This window comes from Polyergus mexicanus, unplaced genomic scaffold, assembly GCF_030449975.1.
Source record: "Polyergus mexicanus isolate NDT 795.1 unplaced genomic scaffold, iyPolMexi1.0 SCAF_6, whole genome shotgun sequence".
Classification (NCBI taxonomy): Eukaryota; Metazoa; Arthropoda; class Insecta; order Hymenoptera; family Formicidae; genus Polyergus; species Polyergus mexicanus.
Window position 1 is genome coordinate 771,638 of NW_027223326.1, and position 21,665 is coordinate 793,302.

Below are 21,665 nucleotides of genomic sequence, written 5' to 3' on the forward strand. Positions count from 1 at the left end.
TGAATAAATAGAATGAGACGCGGAATACTTAATACAATCGATATTTCGACAATCATTATTTCATAAAAATATTAATTTAGATCAGAACAAATGTCATGACTAGAATTTTGACTCTCTCACGCGTGTGAGAAATATATATTTTCCGAAAAGATTCCAGATATAAAATTTATTTAATTGTTTCCACGAGTAAGCGCATTCAATTGGCAATAGTTGAAGGAATAAGTTTTCATCCCCAAATCGAACCCGTAATTAATTCTTTCAGCAATACTTGATAATTTCTTTTTTTTTTTTTTTTTTTTAACAGAATCGACTCGACGTCAATTCAAGTCGATCAATTATTGTATTTCGATATTTGCTATTTTCATTATTTAAAGCTAATTTTTAATAACCAGTAGCAATTGTTAACACAACATAAAATATGTCATGGCGATCTATGCAATCTTATCGTGATTTTGTCAGCTAATTATATGCTCTCGTCGTATTTATATTCGAGCGATTCTCATCAGGCGATTTCATCAAAGGCTCTTTCTTTCCGTGGGATGGATACCGACGAGGAGAGATGGATCGCATCTCATTTTCACGATCGCGAGGCGTTTCCTGAATGGGCAGACAGAACCTGGAGCGGCCAAGACCGTTGGATGAGTAGGACAGTGTGTCGCCGTCCTGCACGTTGGGCCCCGTTCTTCTCCACGTGACCTCGCTACTGACCCACTTTGGTTTCTCCTGATTCCCTCTCTTTCTCCTCGATGAGTTTTTCCCCTCAGTCCCCATCACCCCGTTCCACCTGTCCCCTTGACGGCCCCTGTCCACCACCGGAGCGGTTATCCCTTCCTCCTCTTCGACCGGGCTTCCGTCAAACGCGGCATTGCCTCCACCATAAACGACCTCCACCATCGAACCGGCCACCACCACCGATCCTCGTCGAAGGCGCCGCTTATGACTTAGCCATGCGACTCTAGCAGCACATGCCGTGGCACGACCACTAGACAGATACCATCCCGTTGGCTGGTCGGATGGACGATCGTGCGGTACAAATCGATACGAGCGCGTAAAAGTCACAGAGAAATCTCCAGATTAGGCGATCGGTTTCCTGATATCGGCGGTATGACTGATGGTCGACGATAGTGCAACAAACGCGTACGGGATAAGGGAAGCTTGATAATTGCGAGATCGGTATCGGTTCGTAATTCGATCATTTGCGGGCGTAGCATATGATTCGACGCATGCCGACGACGAGTCGACCGGCGACGAGAGAGCAAGTTCAGTGAAGAAGTGCGGACGAGGATCAGTGATCTTCTCGAGAAAGGAAGGCATCGCGGAAGGGACGATCTAATTGACCGACACGACAAGGGCAAGGTCACGTTTCCTCTCTCGCGGAAGGAAGCAGACCGGAAGAGCGGACCTGCCGTCTGCCGGAATTAAAACGACGTTATGAGACGCGCTTAACGGGCCCTCTCCACGTTGCACCTAAAGGTTAATGCGCTGCACGGTAAGTGGCTCGGCCCTTGGGGGTTGTTTGATCGATGACGCGACTAGTGGAATGGACGTGAGGTAATTTCCCTCCTGTGCCGACACGGGAAATCGCCCGAGTTGCTCCGTCTTTATGATGTATTACTTTTCTGATCCATAAACTCTTACGTGCACCTTCGCATTTAGCGAGATGCGAATTATAAAAATGAATAACTTATCCTAACTGAGTACCGTATATAAGTAATCAGGCACGAATAAACAATTCAAATAGATAAAATTTTCCATGAGAATATTCAATATATATGTATGTGTATTTATGTTAAAAGACGTAAAGATATTGTAAATTATTTTTAAAAAATGGAGTAAATAAATTATTTATTATTTGTAGAATAAAATATAAATATCTAACAAATATGAAATCTGCCGGTAAAATAATGAAAGATATTTACGTATTTGTATGACATGTTTTAATTCTGAATGTTTTTAAATCACACACACAATTTTAATTATATAAATATGTATCTCCTCTAGAGATGTACAAGATATTTTTTTGAAAAGTCTTCTATCTAATTACAATGGAATTTTAAATTGCATCATTTACGTGTCGTTAGTATAAAATTCAGAAAATAAATTTTTGATGCAAGTTGAATAAGGTAGAAACTTTTTAATGATGCTTAAACCCATACAGCACAGAACATTGCAATTACATTGCAGTAATATTACAATCTTGCAAGTTGCAATATAATATTGTTGAGACATTATTGGAACATATAATTGTAATATTTTATGAAAATGTTACAGCAACATTTCAAAAACATTACAAAAAACAGTTTTCGGTAATCGCTAGTTTGTTTGTTTATCAGTTTAATTTATCCGATACAATCCCAACACAGGGAATTCAGATATTGAACTGATTGTTCAGTAATCGGATACATAAATATCCAAAAAAGTTAAAATTATTCGTTACTTGTCTACTTAAGATGTAAAATAGAGTCTAATATCTATATAAGTAAAATTTTAACTTTTATGAATGAAATTATTTAATCATTACTATTTTCTTAAACTTGTAAATTATTTATAAAATAGCGATGTTAACTAGATAACAGGAAATTGTTAAATAGTTTCCATTCCTATATAAAACCAAAAATTTGATAATAATTTTTTAATATGCACGATATTTCAGATTTTAATAAATAAACTTCGAGAATATATAAAGACATCCAAGAGAGAAAAAACTCGTAATTGCATAAATTCACAATTCTTTTTTCTTATTTCTCTTGGATGTCTTTATAAATTTTCAAAGTTTATCTATCAAATTTAAAGCGTTCTGCATATTTGTAGCAACGCATTTCAATATTACGAATACATTGCACCGTAACATTACTGTAATATTACATTGTAATATTTCTAAGGGCGGACATTTCAACGTTGCCGCAGACTTGCAGTAACATTGCAGAAACATTTCGCAATTTCCATGCAATATTACAATGTTTCAATGCAAGATCTATGCAACGTTTCTGCGATCTTTCGGTGCTGTATGGAAATATACTCTTTTAATAAATTGAGTCATTATTTGAGAATTTAAATAGACATTTATTAAAGATTTAATTTTATTAAACATATAGAGAATTATAACCGATATTTTATGCAATCTTATAGTTTGAATTCTTAAACAAAAATTAAATAATCCATATCTATTTAGAATTCAAATGCGATAAACGTGCCATAGCAAAATTACTCATATACTCTTCAGGTAAAGTTAATTAAAATATTACTGACAAAAAAAACGGTTTGTATAAAACACCGTGATTCTCTATTCATATCATCGGTTCGCCGTCGCAGATTCGTTCTATTCTCGTGGGAGAAAGTGCAACACGAGGTCAGCAGCGAGATTCAATATCGGCGAATGGAAAGCGCGCGCTTTGAAAGATCAGACTATCTATCCTATCGGAACCAAGACGTAATCGGAAATCGGCATAATCAGCGCGGACAATAATCCGATCGCGGAGACAGCTGACATTTTAAAATAAAGCATTTCGATACACCTGAAGCAAGATTGTAGCGTGGCATTTCAACTTCTCTTTTCCTGTGTTCCTCGGCACGCGCGTGTCTTTCGTCCCCTGGTATTTTGCGTCGTTGAACGTGCGCGACTTAACGCGACGAATTAGACGCCGAAAGTCACAGGCAAATCTCCGACGCGGATCAAATCGATGACGTAAGTAAGAGGTATCGTCAACCTGACTCGTTGCACGGACCTGCCCTCGTTCGCCGACAGACGCACCGACCGTGAAGCCGTACACCTTGAGCAACGAGAAATCAGCATCGCGCGAATTAACGTTCAAGCAGCAACCGTCACGCACGTAAATACAGCGTACGCCGTACATAACACAGTTATGTTTTATAGATAAAAAAAATTATCGAGCTGATGGGAAAGTAGTGTAAAGGATACGTGTGCGTTGCTATTTTTTTGCACCAGTTCCTACTTCTCTCAACATCTATCATCTTCTTGTTATATACTTTTTCTCCCTATATAGATATTTTTAAGAATCTCTAAAAATATTGAAAGATTGAGAAATCGTAGAGAAAACTGAACGAAGAATTTTAAAGAAAATAATAAGTAGACATGTGAGATATTTTCACTTTTTGACGCTTCCGTGTAATTCCGCTACTGTCTGGCGAGAAACTCAACAGGCGAAAGATCTCTCGCGTTGACCCCTAACAACTCCTAACGCATACATCCTTCGCGCACGTGAACACCTCCGATGTACTAAGTCAGGTATGTGGCGGCGGGTCGTAACGGTTGTCGACGCTTCGATAGTTCGTTGTCGCTCTTTCCAATCATGTAGGCTCATTTGTGCATTTAACACTTTTACGTGACGTTTTTTATCGATTCAACCAAGAGAAAAAAATTCGCAACACGTGGCGTTTTTTAAGATTAATTTCAACGCGATCAGAAATTCTTTGACAGATTTTACAGTGGAAAAGATAAAATATTACGATATTACATTATACGAATCACATTTACAATATATTCTCTTTTAGCGTTTTTATTCCAAATATCTCAAAACTTTTTTTTCATTTTTCTTTTAATTTTAATATTATCTATCATATCAAATTAATATTCCGTATATATATATTACATGAAGAGAGAAAAGGAGGGAAAGAGATTCTTAAAAAAATTATATTTAATAAATTATATTTTTTAGAAATACCAAAAATGTGTGGCAGAGGGATTATAAATAAATTTTGAATTTCAAGGATTAAAATCGTTTTTTGGACATTTTTTTAGCAGCTGGGAATATCTATATTTAACTATCAAGCTTTATACAAAGTTTCATGAAAAATAAAATTTTTGTGTCAGCGGAGTCTTCTTGCAACAGAATCACGTCAATAAATCGTAAACGATTATTATACGATCTTAAATGATCTTTCGTGTGATCGATATTAGAACGTTAACAAGGTTGACGTATAAACGTCACTTTCGATATTTCGTACGAGGCTGTACGATGATCCTGAGCCTTTCGTATCGAATCGAGCGTAGGAGGAATAAATAAATTTTATACGAACAATCGCGCTCGAAATATGTATCTTTAAACATTCGAGTGAAAGCAGAGACCGTCTGCAATCGCATCCTCATCCTAAGTCTAATTTCGCGCGAAAAATCTCTTCTCGCGAACTTCTGTATTCCATTCGAATAGCACGGATTTCCTACTTTCTCGGATTATTTCGCTAATCACCGTTGACTCGATAAATAATCGGCGTTCATGCGAAGAGAAAATAGAGGCCAAAGACGTTCCGACCTGTTGGATTAATTCTAATCGCGCTTATCCGCGAGAAATGAATCGCGGAAACGAGGTTGAGAGAAAAAAAAAATCATGCGAAAATTTCTTTTTAGATCTCGTATAAATAAATATATATACATAAAAAAAATTTCTATTATTAAAAGACCTGAATTTCGGATATATGTATATAAACATATGTAATTGTCAGCCTCCGGCGTGAGATTTTAAATTAACGCTTAAATATACATTTTCGTGTCATCAATCATCTATACTCGTATGATCTATCGCCATTAGCAGCGTCAATCGTTGAGAATCTTCGCGAGGATCCGCGACAGATTGTCGAGGACAAGGAAGCTACTGTCGAGCGCGAAGGAATTGGGTCACCCAGATCCAATAATCAAGACACGTCGAGCTTTCTCCGAGGTCCAGCGTATGTGTAAACATAATATAATGCGTGCACGCACACGCATCAAGCTACCGTGTACCCGACATTGACGGACGGCCAATGAACGCGGAAGAATCTACGATTCCTTTGACCTCGCTCGAGGGTCGAGGTTGCCGCAGGATCTTTCCTGGGGCTGAGCGTGGGATCTCGCTGACTTTTTCTCGCGAACATTTTTCCGGCTCGCTGTGAGAGAAAAAGAGAGAATTCCGCCGTATGCAGCTTCTTCGTCGACGGTAAAGCATACGGAGAGACAACTCGAGTTTGCCACAAGTTTGATCACAACGGCAGATCATCCGGAAAGTAACGTTGGCGAGAACGTAACGTCGATTTTCGCACTTGGCGATGATCAATAACCATAGAAATGAAAATGCGAAGCGACAATCTTTGACGAGTAAAAAATATCAACAATATATTTTGCAATATAAAAAAAGAAAGACAGCGTTGAAAATAAATACGATAAATTCTCGCGCCGATCGATAATAAACGACGACGGTAAACGGAAAAACGTTACGCGAAAACGAAACACTTGCAAGGAAAGTGACTTCACGGCCGTGCTTAGGACGAACGAAAGGATTGCATCTCTGTTAACAGTGTTAATATGTCGGTGTGTAACACACATTCTCACGACGTAATCCGTGTAATGCGTGTGCAACTATTACGAGACACAATGGCGTTATCGTGATTCCGTCAACCGTGAATCAAGTTAACTGTGCATAATGAAGCGATGCACGTTAATGCTGTACTTGAATAAAGTGATTCACGATTATGAATTATATTAATAGATTGTAGAAACATTGTTTATATGTGATTTATGATTATTTTGCGTTATAAATTCTTACCCATACAGCATTAAAGCTTGCAACAATATTGCATATTTGCTGCAATATTGCATATTGTAGTTTAATGTTGCAGAAATATTACAAAGACATTATCTTACAATATAACTTTAGTAATGTTACAGCAACATTCCAAAAATATTCCAAAGAAAGTATTCGATAATCGCTAGTTTATTCGTTTACCGCTAAGCGGCGCATATTGCGCTATCTATTCCGCATTTAATTTTTAGTCACGATGAAAAAGTTTACAAAGAGCGACTAATAAGATTAAAGATATAATAACTATTTTTATTAGCTTAAATTGTATGATATAACCCCAACACAGGGGACTCAGACATTGGACTAAGATTTCTTTTAATAGTTTCCATTCTTATATAAAATCAAAAATTTGATAATAATTTTTTAACATGCAAGATACTTCAGATTTTAATAAATAAATTTTGAGATTATATGAAGACAAAAGAGAGATGTGAAAAAACTTGTATGCGTACATCCACCACAATCTTTTTGCATATCTGAATATTTCCGATACAAAGAGATTGTGAATTTACAAAATTGCAAATTGAGTTTTTTCTTATTTCTCTTAGATATTCTTTGTCACTGAAGGAAGTCGAATGTGTACCGAAAAATTTGCAATTTATAATTTCGTTATTATTATAATACAGAAAATCTATATACACACTAAATCCTGATTCTTATCTGCCTAATTTCTTATTATTTTTTTCATATGTTAAGGATATTATGTCGATAAATATACATAAAGCATTATCGCATATATATTATATTGCTATGTTGCTGCAATATTATATTGCAATATTTCTGTAGGCGGACATTTTACTGTTGCTGCAATATCATAACAATATTGCAGCAACATTTCGTAATGTTTCTGCAATGTTGCAATCTTGCAGAAAAATGTTACTGCAATGTTGTTGCAATCTTGCGGTGCTGTATGGGTAGTGTACAAAAGTAAATTAGAATATATATCTATATCATTCTCTTTCTCTCTAGAATTTCTATACTTCTACTCTTTTAATTGATCGTAAAATCATCGTCATAAAATGTTTTTTAATTATTAATTTGGTTAATCTGTTTCTCGAAACATATATTTAAAACTCCAACCGGCGTAATATTTAAAATGCGAATGCATAATATAATTCCGGTACATTTAATTTAATTAACATAATATCCCTGCGCGTAATAATATTAACATAAATATCAGACATTTAATCGACATTATATAAATGTGCCGAGCGCTTCGTAGTTTTAGGTTAACAAGCAAGAGACAATGGAACAACAGTTCATTTTAACGGATCGCATTAAATATCAGAGCGGCACGAACGGGCCATTTATATCAAAATCATTATCATAGCTTATGTCAAAGCGATCATTCGACAATCAAGCCGTCGCTAATTAATTCCCGCAACTGTACCGCAGTCATCTCTCTTTCTCTCTCTCTCTCTCTCTCTCTCTCTCTCTCTCTCTCTCTCTCTCTCATTGTAACTTATTTCTACAATCGATCTAAAAAATAATTAATTTAAATATCGCGCTCAAGTCTATGTCATCGCGTTCCTAAAGTCCGAGATTATTATTTTTAAAATTTTGCAACAAATAAAATTTCAGAATTTTATAATCCATCAGACACTCGGATAATTGGCGATAATCCGTATTATATGCTACATCGTACAGTGAGCTTTAATGGGCTAACAAGACCGCAATGAGAATGGAACAGAAACGGCGGCGAATTGGTAAACTGGGTTACCAGTGCCTTAGTGAACCTGTGCGTTAAAGAGCGACCAGCTCGCCCGCCGTTCATTCTCCTCGTCTCCTTCTCGTCAAGGCTTCCCCGCCGAAGATATCCCGGCGCGAGACGTTTACCTTCGGGTTCCACCGATATCTCGATCCCGTTCCTCCGACTCGCCTTCGCGACTATCATATGTATGTACGGGGCCCGTGTGACTGACTGTAACGGGATTCCGCGGGGTACACGCATGCACAGTCAGCTTGTTGTCCAGTGCGCGCGACGCGCGTGTAAGCGTGAATCTTCTTCCGAGGTAGAAGACATATGTACATAGGTCCAGGACAATGTTCCTCCTTATTTTGCACGACTCGCGTGTGAAAAGTGCGTGCAACAGTGTTTCGTGGAATTTTCGAAGATAAACCTTCGGTAAAAGCGAGGAAGCGAAAGATGCATTCCTCCCTTTCGCAGTGTTCAACCATACTGTTTATTTCTGTTTCTCTCTCCTTCTTTCTCTTTCAATCTTTTATTATTTCCGGATTAAATTAACTACGGAACTGTATTTTTATAAATTATTATAGCGCACACGGGAAACCTTTTTTGACCTTTCGTTTTTTTGCAAAAATTATTAATAGAGTTACTCTCCTGGTTAAGTTTACTATTGCCGTTTTTTTTTTCTTCGTGTATAAGCGTATACCTACGCAAATATTTATAAAAGCATCGATCTATATTGTAGAATATTGTTTAATTAATGTATACATTCATCCATTATAATTATTAAATTATCAACCATTCTCTCTGTTTACGAATCGATAATGATAAATTAAAATGACAAAGTGCACGAACCAAACGTAATAAAACAATATATTGTGCTATTGTATAATAAAATTATTTTTCACGAATCGTACATACAATTCTTTTGAATTCTATTATGTTACAATTATGTCAAATTTAATAACTTTGATTTGCAATTCCATTTGACACATTGCTTCAGTATTTTTTAATATAATAATTAATATTTATAATATTACATTCAAAAATATTATAATATAATATTTTATGAAAGAGAGAATAACAATAAACTTTTATAATATTTATATTCAATCTCTTAGTTAATTTTTAGGAATAAGTTGCTACAATATTCTCAAATTGAATGATACATATAGAAAGATACATTGCTATAGAATTTAGGTAGTTATCACCTTGTAAGAAAAGATTGACTAACGTGAATACGTGGATTAGAAACTGATTATATTACAACTTTCAGTTTTTTTCTGGCATATACATGCGAGAGGCTGAAATTTCTGTACCGTTACAAAGAACAAATATGTACATTGATCTGATAATGAGATTTGGGAAGTTACAGCTGCTGAATAATTACCATATGCTGGAATTGAACCTAAAAAGATGCGAGCTCTATTCGGTTCAATAAAAAAAAAAACTGTCTTTATATAAACCGCTCACACTCAACGCAAAAAAAAAAATGCAAATAATAAAATAAATATCTTGTATCACAATGTGCGCGCATATGTGCTATATATATATCTTTTTTAAATTTATATAAATATTTATATAAATATTTTAAATTATATATTTATATTATTACGAAACTGAAGAATAATTTCAGTTGAAACAATAATAAATTATTTTTATTTAACCGTTTAATTGTTTAATAGATAAGAAATATATAAGAAAATTTATGTGTATGAAGAAAAAATTGCAATTTATTTCCACTTTTTCTTGTAAATATATATATAAACATACACACACATACATATATTTTTTACGTCACCTTTTACGTCTCAAAATCGAGTGTAAAACTAAAGGGTATTTTAAGATCGTCGTTGAATTGGTGCCAAGAGCCGCCTTTATAAATAAATTAACATTGACTTAAAGCAGAGCTAACTTTAAGTATAAAAAGAATTTTTTAATTTTATGCTGGTTAATATTTTGTGATATAAAATTGATATAAATCATTTAGGACAGAAGCGTCTTTTTTTATTAATTATTATATACCGATTTTTTTCATTACAGATGGCTGTTGGGAAAAGTGTCTGTCTGTTGTTCACCTTCCTTACTTTGACATGCGTCTCTTCTCACCCTTGGGCGCCACAAAATGAAGGTAATTTTTTACAGCCATTGATATTATCTATATTATACATTTATTTTTACGTAAAATATTTAATAAACTTTTCTTACTTTTTGCAAAGCGAATATTTTTTTTAATATTTTATTACTCTAAAAAAATGGTATATGTTTGAAGAAAATATGGAACAGAATAAGCTTAAAACACTTAATATGAAAATAAAATGTTATTCATATATTTTATGTATCTAAATTCTAAATATCTAAATACTTTTCTCAATACATCTAGGCATCTCTTAGAACGTTATAGAGAGAAAATATAGTAGATACGTGAGAAACGTAGTAATAAAACAAATTTTTGAATTTCTACTTTTACAAATTGTTCTCGCTAATATATACTCTTGTTAATATGCATGCCAGTGCGCGCGATTCGTGCCGTAAAATGATACGTTAAAGTCAGCAGTCATTACTGACACCAAATTCTACTTTCCGTCCTTCTTTGAGGAAAATGAACCACAAAGATATGTCATGTAGAAGGAAGCTCCTCGCCATTTTATTCCGGTCGCGCGTTAGACATGCGGACGAGGTGAAATTCGATTTTCTGCTGAGCTGCGCGAATATCGATGTCTCTCGCATGCTGCTTTCGGTTCCTTCCGGCGAGCGTAAGGGGAAGGTCAAGGGTCGCCGGAGAAAAGCAACGTCGGTGTTTCATGATTTAACGAGTCTTTGCGTTTTTTTTTTTTTTTTTTTTTTTTTTTTTTTTTTTACGAGTTTCTGACACGGCAAATATTGGCACCAAATTCTACTTAAGGTTTCGCACCTCGCCTTAGGAAAGTCGTACGAGAGATACTCCCGCGGATCTGCTTGTATCGATAAGACGCACGAAAATTTTAAGATACGTGTTTGAAAGCAACGGGCAATTTCGTTTCAAATTTATAGGCATATTTCAAAATTGAACTGCTATTTTTTCGATCATAAACGTTGTCGACGCATTTACAGAGAATAAACTTCAATACACGATGATTATTTGAATGACGGTGATCGAGATATATATTTAACACAATAAACAAATGGCAAATTAAATTTTGCAATTAAATTTAAATATACATAGAGATATAACAAAACTTTATATTTTCTTGTGTTAATTTAAAAGCAAAAAACTTTAATGGATATTAATTTTATTTTATTTTATTTAGCGTGAAATTTAGTTATACAGCTCGAGGATATATTTAAAAAGGATTATATTTAAAATATTTAATATCAAAAAATTTGCGATAAACTATAATTCCCAAAATCTTTGCAAAGAATAATTTATCTCAAATCTATCACAAAATTTACAATACTGTAAGGAATAAAAATTTTAGAACATTCTATATAATAAATTGACAACAAATTTGGAAATGTCATCTGTTGGAAGACATCGAATTTTCAACGTCATAAATCTGAGAAAGTATCGTTTTCTCCACTCGATATTCTCGAAATTATTCTTGCAACAGCCGGTGCATACCGAATGTGCGATCGCATTTAAATGTACATTAGCGTATGTACGACAGCTTTGCTCTATATGTCACGAACTCACCTTTCTCCACTTTCGCGCGTTGATTTGTGTCGAGAGAATTTGCGACATTCGCGGTTTGTGACATTTACAATTCTATAATAATTTATCATATATATATATATATATATATATACAATGTATATCACGTATCTCTCGCTCTTGTTATACATTTGCTATATCGAACTTATATGGGATCTATCTCGAATATCGAACACTTTTTCTGTGTACGATTAACTTTATTTTGCTCATGTAGAATTGAAACCTATACAGCAATGAAGCTTGCAACAACATTGCTGCAACATTGTAATATTGCATATTGCAGTTTAATGTTGCAAAGACATTATTTTACAATATAACTTTAGCAATGTTACAGCAACATTCCGAAAATATTACAAAAAAAGTATTCAATAATCGCTAGTTCATTCGTTTACCACTATGCGGCGCATGTTGCGCTATCTATTCCGCATTTAATTTTTAGTTATGATGATTACCATATATAAAGTTTAAAAAGAGCGGCTAGTAAGATTAAAAAATATAATAACTATTTTTGTTAATTTAAATCGTATGATATGACCCCAATACAGGGGCTCAGACATTGGACTAAGAATTCTTTTACTAGTTTCCATTCTTATATAAAATTAAAAATTTGATAATAATTTTCTAATATGCAAAAGATACTTCAGATTTTAATAAATAAATTTTGAGATTATATAAAGACAAGAGAGATGTGAAAAAACTCGTTGTATGCGTAAATTCACCACAATCTTTTTGCATCCGGATATCTGAATATTTCGGATACAAAGAAATTGTGAATTTACGAAATTGCAAATTGAGTTTTTTCTTATTTCTCTTAGATATTCTCTGTCACTGAAGGAAGTCGAATGTGTACTGAAAAATTTACATTTTATAATTTCGTTATTATTATAATACAGAAAATCTATATACACGCTCGATCCTGACTCTTATAGACCTAATTTCTTATTATTTTTTTCATATGTTAAGGATATTATAGTCGATAAATATACATAAAGCATTATTGCATGTATGTATATTATATTGTTATGTTGCTTCAATATTATATTGCAATATTTCTGTAGGCGGACATTTTACTGTTGCTGCAATATCATAACAACGTTGCAGCAACATTTCGCAATGTTTCTGCAATATTGCAATCTTGCAGAAAAATGTTGCTGCAATGTTATTGCAATTTTGCGGTGCTGTATGGAAATATCTATTGTAATATAAAATACAGAATAACGGATCTTCTTAGTCATAAGAACTTTTGAAAAATACTTGTATTATTCTCGCTGCTTTCACCTTATCTGTTTCAAAGCGCATCTCTCGTACTCTGCTAACGCAGATAAATATGCATACCGTGAGAAATGTTTAGGGAAGCAGAAAGTTCAACACCGCAGGGGGTTAATTATTATTACCAATTGTCCCCTATGTATATTTTACTCGATGCGGATTTCTAGCAGAATAAATGGGAGATTGGCTGATATCCAATAGGAAATCGCACGTCATTTTTGTTGCAATTTTAATACTATAATATGCTTAAAATGTCCATTTTCACACGAAATCCGATTATTAATCGAGATTAATAAATTATATTTATTATATCAATATCTTTCTTTCTCTTCGAAGACAGAGAGAGAGAGAGAGAGAGAGAAACAAGATGCGAGATCTATAATCTACATAATCTGAATAAATCTATGTACATGAAGCAGTCTGAATCTTGGGAGGGCAACGTGATGCTTTCGAAATTGATAATTCACGAAACTCGCTGAGAAGTTTTTCGAGGTTGTGCATTTTTAATGAAGCAATTTCCCGTTTTAAACGGTATTCTATTATACATGAAATCGACAACGTGCGTTTAATGCTCGCCGTTACGTCACGCGACACTCGATTAATTGAGCACCACCCACTTTATACGCTTTCATAAAGATCGCCCATACTGTCCACAAAGTGGCGCGCCTTACGTGCTCCACAATGAAAATATAATCGCGCTTCGACAAGCGAATCACGTAGTCAACCCATATTTCGCGACATTGTGTACAATCCCGCGGTTAATCTAAATTGCAAATTGCCCACTTTTTTCCCCCGTCGCATAGAAAAGAAAGTTGAATAGCCTGTGGTCGTTGCGGCAAATGCTGCGAAAAATGAGCAAAGTTCTTTCGCGCAAGAATATATTTTTGCATCTCAAAACCACGACGTATAAAGACGATGGGAGTCTAACCCTTCAAGTATCTAATCAAAATACAAATTTGTCCATTATATGCATAATGGATGCATATTGTCATTATATGTATCTTGTTTTAATATTACATATAGCTAATAAAATAATATTTTAATATATGTGTTATACAAAACTATAATTTTGATGCATATTATTTTCATTATTTCTTAATTATTGCATTAATACTTATTTTATATATAATTTTCCTTATCTGTCGATGAAAATATTGAAAAGACATCTAGAAAATATCTAAGAAGACGAAAAGTTAGGACGTCTCTCGGACAACTTTACGGCGGGTTTTACGTTCTCTGGATATGTGGTATTTAGAAATAGCGAGGGAACGCGGTATACTGATGATGATAAATACGACGTGTGGATTGGTAAGACGCGAGAGCTCGCGCATAAGAAAAATCTGGAACGCCGGGCGTGAAGATCCAGACGAGCATCGCGGACGGATCGCGCGGAGTAGGTCATTATATATATTGGCAGTGTATAAAATGCACGTGTAGCAAAGCCTACATGCTTGCTCGTCTATGCTCTGGTCAGCTAAGCGTAACCGAAAAAAATAACCGCGTACAGCACAACACACGGACGTGAGAAGCGGGCGGTGTATCTCGATATTTTTTCGCCGTATTAACTCAATATCTCGTTGATGATTCATATTTTCTCTCGCGTAGGACGAGAGTGTCTACGAGAGGGAAGGATATTATCGTCAGCGATGTTACGAACAAAAAAAAAATCTAAAAAGACAATTTGTCGAAGGAACAATCTCTCTTCCTTTCTTACTCTTCTCTTAAACAAGTCGACGAGTGTTTATGTGAAGTTCATTTATATTGTTATTGCTTCGCTTGTCCAAGATAGACGGCATTCGCATATTTTTGGCTGCCGCAAACAAAAAAACGGTTATTTAACTTCTCTCCGCGTTACGGATACATATCGCACTCAATAAATCTTCGATAAGATATAGTCTTCGATTTCTCTTTGAGGGTAAGCTGAAATTGGGGCAGCGTTTCGAATGCGATGCTCTTCTACAACCCAAATACCAAACGGAGCGATCTTTGGGGGTATCTTTTTCGCGTCATGCAAAGCGATGTATGTCCGCAGAATGATAATGATTCATTTTATAAAAATTACTCCTTTTTATCGCTCCTTAAGAAATCGTAAAAATTCTCTGATATTGCGCACGCGTAATAAATAAATAACCGAGTTTTTATCATGCAGTTGCGTAAGCTTCTTTTCATCTTGGACACTTAATGAATTTTGAAATTCCTTTACAAGCTTTAGAAATGAAAACGTTTCAAAATATGTTTTATATGGCTTTCTTCTTATATGCATCTCGATTCTGCTAATACAGGAAAAATAATGTTTAAATAATTAAAAAGTTTAATTAATTAAATTTAAATAATTAAAATATAATATAAATAAAAACATTTTTTTAAATGAAAATAGAAGGAAAAATTGTGTTTTCTGGGATTGATTTTTCAATCGAATTATTTTCCAGGCAGAAAGCTGTTTGGCGGTTATACAATAGTGCCAAAGGCCTGCCGGCCATCAATGCCGTCGAGTATGAAATCGAGCGGTCCAACGATATGCATGTTCAATTACGAATGCACGCGGCGCAACGGCGAAGTCGTCGGCGCCTGCATGGACGGCTTCCTCTTCGGTGCGTGCTGCCAATTGCCGCCGACGAGCTCGACGAGTGAAAATCGCGAGCCGCCCGGCACCGAGGAGCTTCTTCATTTGTACCAGCTCGACCATGTACCCGACATACCCATTTTGCTGAATCCAGACGGCACGCCCGTCGGCATGTCTATTCCGCCGAGCGACAAGCCTACAAAGATCGACGAGAGACCGATCAGTGTCTCGAGTTATCCGGATGGCGATGAGACCGTGTACACGAAAATCTCCACTTCGAATCAGGCCTCTTCGTCAACGCTACCGTTGCCCGGCACGACGAACAACGCCGAAAAGACGCAGCTAGTCGAGCAAGCGGATGTCAGTCACTTGGCCGAGAACTTTCCGGCTCTTCTGGGTCAGCAAGACATCATTGATGACTTGAGACTGCCGGGACTGTTGACACATTCGGATTCCAATAACAATATCCAGGATCATCAGGATCCGTCGGCGGTTAATCCGATCACTACGTTATTGAATCCGGATCAGATTCTGCAAATAGCGGATCCGGTCGATCAACTTCCGGCGCTGTTCTCTCAGGGACTAACTAAGAATAATTACAGCCATCCGGAAACGATATTGTTGAATGAAAATGGCACGATGCTCGAGGAGACGAACAATCCGGATGAAATCTTCCAACCGTCTACCGAAACGTCGATGGATGAAAGGATCACGCAGAGTGAAAGTACGTCAGATATTTGGATTAAGTTTCCGGAGCAGTCCGCTTCTTCCACGATGGAGTTTACATCTACGTCGCAGCTTCCAAAATCGACGGTATCCGTGATGCCGAAGACACCTATGGTAACTCAGATGTATACCAACACGCAGAAATTTACGAACGACATACTTAGCACCCAACTGACCATGAAAAGTACATTCGAGAAGGTGAATACGATCGAGAAGAAGATGTCTACGAAAGAAGCGACGAGTCCGATGAAGCTCGAAGCTACCACGCCGATGACAGTCTCCAGCATGATAGAAGAGCTAGTGAAGGTACAGACGATTACATACGACCAACCGTCGGGCAACAAAAAGAAGGACGACGTTCTCGACAAGGAGGAGCTCGCCATCAATCACATAATCTCCATTCTGAACGACACTACGCCAAAATCGGAGGTATCGGTGACCATCCCGGCTGCAAATTTCTCGCCGGTTCAGGCCTGGGTGAGCATCGACGAGACTTCAAAGCCTTCTCACGTGAAGGTCAGTTCTTCGAACTATCGATCTACCACACCTGCGCCTACAACATTCTCATACGCTTACTACAAACCCAGCTCTTTTCAACCCTCCAAACTCTCCTCGTCGTACTACAACTACGAGCTCATTCCCACCGAGACGACTTATACACAGCATTCGACCTCTGGTAGCAGTTTCGCCGACGAGCCGACTAACCCTCCGGCACCGACAGTGATAGTTCTCGGCCCACTCGGCACGGAGTTTAGCACGAAAACCACCCAGAAACCTGTTACGTGGAAGCCCTCGGGCACAACAATTAAGCCGATTTCAACCCCGATTAAAACTACGCCTCTCAGACCTACGTTAGTCAATACCAAGAAACCCGGCGTGTCCACGACCATAACCCATAACATTAACACCGTCATCTCCAATGCCGCCACAAACAACGTAGTATCCACCAGCTACATCAGTGTCAATCTGAAGGACGGTACCAACGCGACGCCGATAGTCGACGTCAGCACCGAGGCGGTCGTTACGAAAACCGGGAGCACGAAGCAGCGGCCGAGCACGAAGAAGCCTGTGATCTGGACTACCGTGTCCTCGTGGTCGAACAAGCCGGCGTTCAATATGAAACCGTCGACGCCCAGCTTCAGCTGGTCGGAGGATCTGACACCAGTCAGTACCCTCATATTTAAGGATACCACGAACGACGCTATCGAATACATGAAGGGTACCACGACGACTGTACCGTGCGAAGATGAGACCGCGGCGCCGGATGACCTCATCAACTTCCCGCCGGTGCGGAATCCGAATCTCAACATCTCCGCGCCAATCTCGCAGCAGGAGAAACCGACGATCGTCGAGATATATAACAAGACCGGTTATCCGGATATCGAGTTAATTAGCGAAAATGATATTCCGACGCCTACGTTCCTCGAAGACGCCGTGCTGACGGACAAAGTGGACGCCTTCGTCAACAAGCTTGTCGAGTCGCTGCAGGGTAACTTCCAGGTAACGATGAGAGATAACTTGTTTATCTGCGATAGTTTTACTCGCTTATGGTTCAAGTTTCAGATTGCTTCGGGTTTTACACAATTTACATGAAAGTTTCTTTTTATATACACAGAAATTAAATTATTAGATTTAATTATTAAAAATTTAATTAAATATTGAATTTAATATTACGTTTTTTAATTATGTAATTTGTTTTTCTTTGTAAATTCCTATTTTATGAAATGTTTACGCATTTTATGCATTTTATCTTTGAATATTGAACTCTTAATATTGTGCGTATTTATGTTCTTCAAATACTTGTTTATTTACGTATATAATTATATAATAAAAATATGTGATACAAGATATTGTATCATATTTTAGATACGGATAACATCAAAAGCAACGGAAAAAAAAAATATAAATGGATACTTTATTTTCAATAACAGAGATATACCAAAGTTTTTGTGAAATTTTTTTCCCGATTGTTTTTTAGAGCCTGAAAGAAGTGGTCTACAATGGAAATGGCACAACGGCAGCCACGGTAGTACCTTCTAACGCAACAAAAAGACCGATTAATGGAAGCATTACGACAAGGAGACCGACGCGAAAACCCACAACCAGACCATCGACGTCCTTATCGACGACGGCGGGACCGACAAAGAGGCCAGCGGCGACCACGAAGAGGCCCACTCGTACTACCCAGAAACCGTCGTTGTCCGAGAAACCAACGCGTCCTACCAAAGCGACTACTCCAAGGCCGAAACCAGCTACTTCGCAGAACGTTACGACCAAGAGACCTCAGGTAACGACGAAACGACCGAAACCGACTAGAAAAGTCACGACTGTGCGGCCCAGCAGCACCGAGACTATCTTGCCCGAAGAACAGAGTTCGACCCTGTCGACTACAAGTGAATCGAGCAACGACGCGGAAACGAATCAGCCAGAATTTCGGACTCGTAAGTGAGCACACAGTCAACAAGTTCCAAAGTGTCCACGATCAAAAAATCCGAATCGCTATTATTTTCTACACTAGATAAATAAATCTTACAATTTTGAAAATTCTTTGTCGTATCAACAGGATGTGGCTTGAGGCCTCTGGTCTCGAGAGCGGGAAAGATAGTCGGCGGAAAAGGCGCGCAATTTGGGGAATGGCCGTGGCAGGTCCTGGTTCGCGAGGCGACCTGGCTCGGTTTATTTACGAAAAACAAGTGCGGAGGTGTGCTTATCACTGATAAATATGTGATCACAGCGGCTCATTGTCAACCAGGGTAAGTCATACAAGACTTACTGGAAATTGGGGAAACAAAACAAATATAATCCATTCGTATTTATTTATAAATATATCGGATTAAATTTTTATAGGATTATTATTTTTATCTTTTATTATATTTATAATATTATTTTTCTCTATATAAAACGATTAAATGAGCACCCAGAACGAAAGGGGTATTAAATTAAAATAGTCTCTCACAGGATTTTACATAAATGAAGTAATGTGTCGAATGTAAAAATAAAAATATCGCGTTATATCTTGCTGTATTGGCAGTTTCCTGGCTTCCCTGGTCGCGGTTTTCGGCGAGTTTGACATTTCGGGCGAGTTGGAGTCGAAACGCAGCATAACGAAGAACGTTCGTCGCGTCATCGTGAATCGCGGTTACGATCCGGCGACATTCGAGAATGACCTGGCGCTTCTCGAGCTGGAGTCGCCGGTGCAGTTCGACGATCACATCGTGCCGATTTGCATGCCCGAAAACGGCATCGACTTTACCGGACGGATGGCGACGGTCACGGGCTGGGGACGGCTTAAATACAGTGAGTATCGATTTCGGTTCGCCCGATTTACAAATTGCGAGCACTAACGCGCACGTGCGTATACCATGCATGCGAGTCACGCGGCAAATTTCCCGCAAGACTAGATAGTACAAAATGGAACGGATTACCGTGACGAGAGCGGAATAAAACGACTTTCACGATGACTCGCGTGGCCTCCTACGCGCCCGAATTCTCCTCGCGATTCTGTTACAATTTTCTTCTCTCGCGCTTGTCAATTCGCTGTCAAGACCCTACTAACGGTATCGGTTACTTTCGACAGATGGTGGAGTCCCGTCGGTGCTACAAGAAGTCCAGGTGCCCATAATGGAGAACGCGGTTTGTCAAGAGATGTTCCAGACAGGCGGACACTCGAAATTGATTTTGGAGAGTTTTCTCTGCGCCGGATACGCGAACGGTCAGAAGGATTCCTGTGAGGTAATTTAACGACGGGATTTATCTCGCTTCTCATATATATTCTCTCTTGTATCCCATTAACTTTATTAACACCGTTCTAACTATTAGCGGGATCCCTTTGATCTCACGGCAAATAATATAATTATTGTGTCAATTGCATTTGTAGTTTGCATATCAATGTTTTCATTTATGATCTATCGTTTATTTGATTATGTAGATTTTATTACTCGTTTTGCAAAAAGAAAGATGTCAAAAACGTTTTAATTATCAGATTCTCTTTATCAGTGTTACTTTTTTTTAGGTCATCCTAAATAACATGTTTGCTCTATTAGTTGTGAAAATTCCACGTCACAATATTCTTACTTAATTATTCCAAATTTCAAATTTTTATTTATTTTTATTATTATTTTATTCTAGATTAATTCTAATTTCTTCAGCTTCCTATCAAGCTTCCATCCTGTAATATTAGTACCAAAAAATTAATTGTAAATAAACAATCTAGAGAGCGGTTAATGATTTTGTTCAGGGTGACAGCGGCGGTCCGCTGGTGATGGAACGACAGGACGGCAGATGGTTTCTGGTTGGGACCGTTTCTCACGGTATAAAATGCGCGTCTCCATATCTACCGGGTGTGTACATGAGGACGACCTACTTCAAGCCCTGGCTGCACAGCATTACCGGAGTCTGAGGAAAAACTCGGCGATCATTGTCACGTCCTCGTGTGATTACGTGTGTAAGCGGCACCCGATGCCATTCTGTATAAATGTACAAAGGAAGCTTAATTTATTTCCCTTCGGGATAGAGCGTACGAAGCTCAATTAAGTAATACATTCGCGAAAAAAAAACCGGACTTGAAATATCGGAGTGCTATCTCGATATCTACATAATGATAAAAGACGCGCTTTCCTACGCATTTATTTTATATTTTCCATTAGAGCAGAAATAATATTTATAGAAGCATCGTCTTACGTCGAGCAAGATTCATTGTGGAAGCGGTACGAGAAAGAGAGAGAGAGAGAGAGAGAGAGAGAGAGAGGGAGAGGCAAGCAGACCACAACCCTCGAGTTATTTAAATTTCGAAATAGCATTCTGTGCAAAACTGTCCGCAGCGAGACACTGCTTCTGCAGTGTACGTTGCATTTATGCGTATCAATGTTTAAATTCGTCCTTATGTGTACACACAGAGTATTCGCAGAGTTGGCTCTGAAGAACATTCAAAATATCCTTCCAGGCAATCCTGAACCGTTATTTCCCTCGGAACGATAACATTGTATATTTATTTGATATTCCTTGTACGATCGAAGAAACGAATACAAATAATTCATGATTCGCGTCAATCCTCTATATAGCGTCATCTATATTCCTTTTGCTAATTAATTCAGAGGTGACTTTTTCCTAACAGAAATATTTAGGCCAAAATTAAATTTATTTTAAATTTAGATTAAA

At 37.3% G+C, this 21,665-nt stretch overlaps 2 protein-coding genes across 4 annotated transcripts in view; one reads left to right on the forward strand and one right to left on the reverse strand.

Annotated features, from left to right (window-relative positions):
• Positions 1 to 21,665, reverse strand: part of LOC138933819 (neuropeptide Y-like) — a 90,540-nt gene that overhangs the window by 54,896 nt on the left and 13,979 nt on the right. The gene's annotated exons all lie outside the window — the stretch shown is intronic.
• Flz (transmembrane serine protease filzig) lies at positions 1,478 to 20,954 on the forward strand. Its single transcript, XM_070297458.1, has 8 exons — positions 1,478 to 1,489; positions 10,303 to 10,390; positions 15,649 to 18,008; positions 18,487 to 18,949; positions 19,072 to 19,261; positions 19,540 to 19,805; positions 20,086 to 20,240; positions 20,746 to 20,954. The coding sequence occupies exons 1-8, from the start codon at positions 1,478 to 1,480 to the stop codon at positions 20,905 to 20,907; spliced, it is 3,696 nt and encodes a 1,231-aa protein (XP_070153559.1). The 3' UTR covers positions 20,908 to 20,954.